The sequence below is a fragment of the Theropithecus gelada genome, unplaced genomic scaffold, assembly GCF_003255815.1.
Source record: "Theropithecus gelada isolate Dixy unplaced genomic scaffold, Tgel_1.0 HiC_scaffold_16027, whole genome shotgun sequence".
NCBI classification, from domain to species: domain Eukaryota; kingdom Metazoa; phylum Chordata; class Mammalia; order Primates; family Cercopithecidae; genus Theropithecus; species Theropithecus gelada.
In genome coordinates, this window is record NW_020257799.1 from 1 (window position 1) to 6,864 (window position 6,864).

At 39.4% G+C, this 6,864-nt stretch overlaps 1 protein-coding gene across 1 annotated transcript; it reads right to left on the bottom strand.

The window, feature by feature from the left end:
• Positions 1-533: 533 nt before the first annotated feature.
• LOC112617319 (serpin B4-like) lies at positions 534-3,769 on the bottom strand (the record flags this gene model as incomplete). Its single annotated transcript, XM_025374077.1, has 5 exons — positions 3,630-3,769; positions 2,831-3,020; positions 2,578-2,634; positions 1,182-1,310; positions 534-698 (listed from the first exon to the last, which is right to left on the bottom strand). Coding segments are annotated over exons 2-5 (516 nt in total), but the record flags the coding sequence as incomplete, so codon positions are not given.
• Positions 3,770-6,864: the final 3,095 nt, after the last annotated feature.

A 6,864-nucleotide genomic window follows, 5' to 3' on the forward strand; every position in this document is an offset into this window, starting at 1 on the left:
GTAAGTTTGGCCTGTAATGAGAGGTGGGAGGTAGGAAAGATGTCTGTTGAATGGAGACTTTGTTAAGCTCTTTGCCCTTGATGGAGAAGACAGCTGTGATAATCCCTGCAGAACGTGTGGTTAGAGATGTGGTCCAGGCAGCTCCAGTTCAGATGGCAAAAGGATGACTTACCGGAGAGCTGCTTGTTTCCCAATTAGTAAAGGAGAAGGGAGATGCTTTCTAATGTTTTCTTTTAAATATTCATCATAAAAAAATTGGTTCTGATTCAAAGTAAAGGACATGATCTCAAAATGGGCCTGAGTGGAGACAGGGGATCCACAAAGCTATTGTCATCCAGGAACATGAGCAAATAATTCTCCGACTGTGTTTTCATCTAATTGGCTTCCTGTGATTTCCTCCTTGGCTCCCCGAGGCTCTCTTTATATTATTATTTGGAAAAACTCTTTATCTGGAGTGCCTTCTTCTGTCTTCCCTGCAAAGCCATCTCAATCCCCACCGCTGGTCCCCATGCAGTGTCAGGCACAGGGCTCACTCGCATAGGTTTCTCAAAGGTGTGTCTACCATGGGCGGCTCTCCTACCATTCGTTTGACTTTCCACCCAGGAGTTAATCTTCTTTCGACTTTCTTCTGGAGCCTTTGCAAAATCAACAGATTCCACACTGGTCTGGTATAATTTCTTGATGGCATCTAAATATTCCTTTGAGACATGAAGGAGGAAAGTAGGAATTAAGAGTAATTTATGTAACTCTATATTACTAAATTTAGTTATTTATAATTCTAGTAAGCCGAATCCCGAACCTGAACAGATGCAGTATCTCCTGTCCATGCGTATTTTTATACAGATGCCACGTAGGCAATGCAAAAGGGTAGTGTGGGCTGGCCCAAAAACAGGTCACTGAAGGTCAGTGCCGGTTTACTGATGGTGTCTTATTACTCACTCTACTACCCAACCTCCTCTTTTATTACAAGATTATCCCTAAATGCACACTTCACTGATGTCTTGTCAGGGTCTGGAACACTCCAGTGGGGGAGAGTTGTGGAAACGGAGCTAAAGTACTCTGAGTAAATGCTCCCCACTTGGGTCGGCCAGGCTCATCTGCCTTGCTTTCTTCCATTAGGCCACTCAGGGACACAGACACCAGGCTGCAGACGAAAGGTGGGTAGGTCAGGTGAAATTTACCTGTAAAAATTGAAACGTCTTTTCTCCGAAGAGCTTGTTAGCGATCTTCAGCTCATATGCATCAGTGGATTTGTTTAATTCAGTCAGAAGCTTTTGAAACTGGTGATGAACATTTCCTGACCTATCAACCTTCAAACATCAAAAAAGCAGATCACTGAATTACTGCATCGGTGTAAATTCTAAACCCGTGCTAAGTCTGTTAGATCAGTTCCTAAAGGCTGGTAGTCTCAATGATGACCTTTATGCTTATTCCCTGATACTTGGTGTATTTCACCTCAAATACTCTTCAAAATCTACCTTACGTTTGACTTCTTCCAGAAAATTCTTCCTGCACTAATGTACTCCAATCTTTTTTCTTCTGAACTAAAGATGCAGCACTGTCTACCACTGGATTTTCTCCTTGTTGGGTTAAAGGGTTAGGTTTAGTTTCCCAGTTAAACTCTCAGCTCCTTAAGGGCAAGGACCATATTTCACTTCTAACAGCCATCAAGGATATGAGTATGTTGAAGTTTGGATATTTTAAATAGATTATGCCAGGAAGCCCTGTTATACCTGTTGGTGGTATCATCTTGTAAGACACAATGACTGATCTATGGTTCTTTCCTCATGATTGTCATTCTCTGCAAGTAACAACTGTGTGTGTCAGGTAGATGGCTAAGGACTTTACATGGGTAACTCTAAGTCTTTAGTTCAATTCGGGTGAAAACAAGAAAGCTCAGAGAATGGAAAATAAACCTCTTTATAGAGACGTAAATTAGAAATGCCAAGTTTTGAACCTAAGCCTGTTAAATCTAGAAACTTCTACTTTCCAGGAAGCATTTTGCACTATTAAGTCTCTAAACCAATATATTCCATAGAAATCATTTTCCAAAATATACTTGGACTTGTGCCTATTCCTCTTAATCTCATTAATGACTCAATTAAAATTATTTTTGTAACATTTTTGTGATTAGTATAATTATAGCTATTTTATAATAACAATAACATTTATTATGACTTTTTATGGGCAGGGCACTGTTATAAATATTTGCATGTATTTGCATGTATTGAGTCAGATTTTTTATTACCCCTACTTTTCTGGGATGAGGTCACTGGGACTCTGAGCAGTTGTGTCATGCTCCTGTTCACCATTTGTGAAGAGCAAAGCTGGAGTTTGAACCTAGCCTATCCTGATCCAGACCTATGCTCTGAAGTACAGGGCTGACTGTCTTTCAGTAACGCAGAAATGAGGAATAATAATTATGTGCCATGAAATGCCAGCCCACTCTGTACGTCTCAATCTTTTCATCCAGGCTTTCCCCTAAGAATGGCCTTTACTTAGTTTCTGTGAAGTTCCAGGTTTAAACTATGACCTGCTCAGGGATCTAAAGCTGAACCAAAGTGCTCTGTGACTCACGTGATGTGTTGCAGCTTTTTCTGTGGTGTTCTTTGGGACTTGATCGAAGTGAAGAACCTGGAAGAGACATGAAGCGGGACAAGAAAACTTTACTCGAAAGATCTGTTTAAGTCAGTGGGTTCACAGTTACGGAAATTCCTGCTCAGCCCCCTGTGCTACCCATCAGGCCACCACATCTATTACCATCTGCATGCAAGCCGCCGGAACCACAGAGAGAAGCTGCAACAGGACAGCGTAAGAAGCTGATACCTACCTTGTTAATTTGTTGTGCAGTGTTGTCTTTGGCCCCTAAGAGGACCATCCCCAATGCTGTTGTGATGCTGATAGGGGAATAGAAGGTGTTGTTCTTTTGTGATTTTCTGAACTGTTTTAACAGATCAAACATGAACTTGGTGTTGGCTTCACTGAGTGAATTCATGGTGAACTCGATGTGATCTGGACTCCTGGAAAAGCATCAGATTCCTGTCAGAATGACTTTAATAAATGCAGTGGTATTTTGTAGTATGATTTTCTTAAAGAAATGACATATCTGGGTTGTGAGATTTTGACATTTAAAGTTCTTCTTTTCTTATTTTTAGCATTTCAATCTTTCTACAATGTGCTTATATTGAACATATTAATGTCCTAATTAAGAGGCTCACAAAATTACTGTTTTTAAAGACTATTGCAAATAAGTAATAGACCCTCTTTATCTTTCCTTCATTGCTGGTTACACTGGGGCTAGGTAGGAAGGCTTTATAATGAATGCTAACAGGAGACCTCTGTGGATCACATCCAACCAGCTCTTAAGATGCGTTCCTGACGTCTCCTTCAAGGCTCTATGGCTGCAAGGCACTCTCCCTCTGTGTTCCTAAAAGTGCACTGGTTTACTTGGAATGAAACAATTTAGATAAAGGACAAATCAGATGAAATAGGTATTTTAATTTTGCCCTGGCAGAATAAGTAAAATATAATCAGACAGAATGCAGGAGATGCATAATATAGAACACAGTGTCATTATTATTCTCAAAAATAATTCATGTTATTAAGCTGGAGTGGCTTGAAGCACTTACCTGTGTTCCTAGAGGAAGCAGAGGTGGGCGGAGAGCCTGTGTGTGTTTGTGGAATGAAGGGTGAGATCCTGAATTTATGCCTCTCCTCTTGCTGCCTCTCCCTCTGTGGTTAGCATTTGAAGTTACTCAACTTTAGATTTCACAAGCAGGCTAACACTCACCTTTATAAGTATGAAAATTTATGACAAAGGACATGATTACTGTTCTAACATTGTACTTCCTTTTTAATCTATAGGGAAAAAATAAAAATGCAAATCAGCAATCACTGGCTCATTTGAAATACCTGTAGGTGCCTTTCTAATATAAATGAGAATAAGGTTAGAATTTCAATTTCCCCTCATTTGTTTCAACTCCATCCCTTTGTATTCTACTCCAGCTGTAAAACAAACAAACAAACAAAAAAACCAAAAAAAAAAAAAAAAAAAGAACAAAAAAACCCCACTATTCTTTTCTTGGATGTTGCATTGTCTTTTAGGCATACTTTGAATACCAAACAACTACAAAGCTTACATTTCCTGTTTTTCAGTTCTGAAAGTTTTTGTTATCCCATGAATTTCTTAGTAATTATCTGTATAACAAGGAATATAGTGCTAATTCTAAGTCCAAAGAGATACTGAAGAAGTATACCTCAGTATCTCATAGCATACTATGAAGAACAGGATTCTATTGCCTTCTCCTGAATGCTCTGCCTTGGCAGTGATCCTACAGTCAACTCCCGTGCCCCTTACAACCATCCCAGATGTTTTCGGTTGCATAGAGTCAGTGAGAAAGTTATTTACCTTGCTGAGTGATATGGTTTGGCTGTGTTCCCCCCCCAAATCTCAACTTGAATTGTATCTACCAGAATTTCCACAAGCTGTTGGAGGGACCCAGGTGGAGGTAATTGAATCACGGGCACCTGTCTTTCCTGTGCCATTGTTTCCAGAGCCTTGTACTTCATTCTTCCCTTTCTTGAGACCCTGGAAATCAGGAATCCGCCTCCTGTTTCTATGGATTTGCCTATTCTAAACATTTTATATAAATGGAATCATACAGTACGTCCTTTTGTGACTGGCTTCTTTGATCTAGTATTGTTTTCAAGGTTTGTCCATGTTGTTGCGTGGATCAGTACATCATTCCTTTTTGTGGTCGAATAATATTCCATTGTATGAATACACCACATTTTCTTCATGCATAAGTTGATGGACATTTGTGTTGTTTCCATCCTTTTACTATTATGAATAATGGTGCTCTGACCTTTCATGTACATTTTGTCTGCATGGCATATGTCTTCCTTTCTTTTGAGTATAAACCTATGAATGAAACCGCTGGGTCATATGGTAACTCTAGGTTAACATTTTGAGGAAATGCCAGACTCTTCTCCATAGAATTCTACACAAGTGTGCATTCCAACCTACCGTGAATAGAGTTCTGATTTCTCCACATCCTCCCCAACACTTGGTATTGTCATGGGCTTTTTTAACACCAGCAGTGAGTTTGTTTTCTCAGCACATCACAAAATCAAGGGAGAATCATCTACAACAAGGTTCCAGAAATACATAGGATGGAAGTAGGGGCTGGACGGGAGAAAGGAAGCTGTGTTTCTAATCTGAACGTTTCTCACCTGCCTGTTTCCCCAACCTCCAAGACATACTCTTCCTAGGTCTCCTGTATCAATACATATGTTCCAAGTCTCTGAATGAGATTGGGAGGCATAAGTTCCCTGATTTAAGTTGGGGAATAGACTAATGGGGTGTTGATGAACTAAAAAGTCCAAAGATAGAAGAAAAAGAAACAAGAGGAAATATACGAGATGAAGAATTCCAAAAATGAATAATGGTCTTCTCAGCTGAGTCTGCATCCAGGGCCATGAGATGAAAATGGACCTTCCTCTACATGGAGTAGGATGGGTTTACCTGGGTACCAAAGAGAAGGAATCTAACATCTCCTAGGACAGAAGCAAGAAGCTCAACCCTGGGAATGGAGGGGAAAAAAACAGGATAACAAGCTGAGACAAACTGGGGTTACAGGGGACATATCTATGGAAGAGAATTTCATACTATGGCTAAATCTTCTGAGATGCTGAGGTTTGTCATGAAGGTGGAACTTGAGGAAAGGTACTAACTGAAAATGACCAGGAGTTTGCTTAAATTTAGAGAAAGCTTGGATGAATTCAAATGAGAAATCACGCCAGGCATCAGACATTTTTCTTCTGTTCCTAAAAAGTACTCCTGGTATGTGATGGGCAGGCTAGACAGGACATATCCTGATGTGAGAGATGGGACATATCCTGATGTCGTATATTGCCATATAGAGAACTCAGGAATTCCAAGAAGTTGTTTCATGTGAACACTTGCCAAGTTATGTCTCTCACTATTTCATAAACATATGCCAACTTCATTGGCTCCAGGAATCCAGAAATTAAAAACAAATCCTCAATGGGAAATTACACTTTCAGGAAATATCCTGTCATTACTAATGCCTTTATAGATTGGTTGAGAAATATCTCCTAGACTTTTCTGGACCTCACTTCCTTCTGAAGGTTGTAAAGTTTTCTCAGCGTTCTTAACTTACAAATGAAAGAACATTTATTTATTGTTTCTTACCTATGTAAGAACTGTAGTTACATATGAGACTATTTCCCTCTCTTCTTTTCAAACCTTACTGGAGTTGTTTTCCCCTCATGAAAACTAAACAAGGAAAGCTAGTTAATCTTGTTCTCAGGTTGTTCAAAATATACATATCTATATCTGTAGAGAGATCCTTGGGAATACAGTAGTTGGCATATATTCTGTTATTTGATGCTTGAAAAATCTCCTCCACTGACCAGTTTCCCTGTAGATAGGCACAAGCACATAGTTAAGAAACAATAAATAAAATGTTCTCTATAATTTGTAACTTAACACAGCTGAGAAAACTTTACAGCCTTCATAAGGAAGTGAGGTCCAGGAAAATCTAGGAGATGTTTCTTAACCAATCTATAAAGGCATTAGGAATGACAGGAGATTTCCTGAAAGTGTAATTTCCCATTGATAATTTGTTTTTAATTTCTGGATTCTGGAGCCAATGAAGTTGACGTATGTTTATGAAATGCCAAGAGACATAAGTTGGCAAGTGTTCATATGCAAAAACTTCTTGGAATTCCTGAGTTCTCTGTCACAATATATGACATCAGGATATGTCCCATGTCACACATCAGGATATGTCCTATCTAGCTTCCCTATCACACACCAGGAGCAGTTTTTAGGAACAGAAA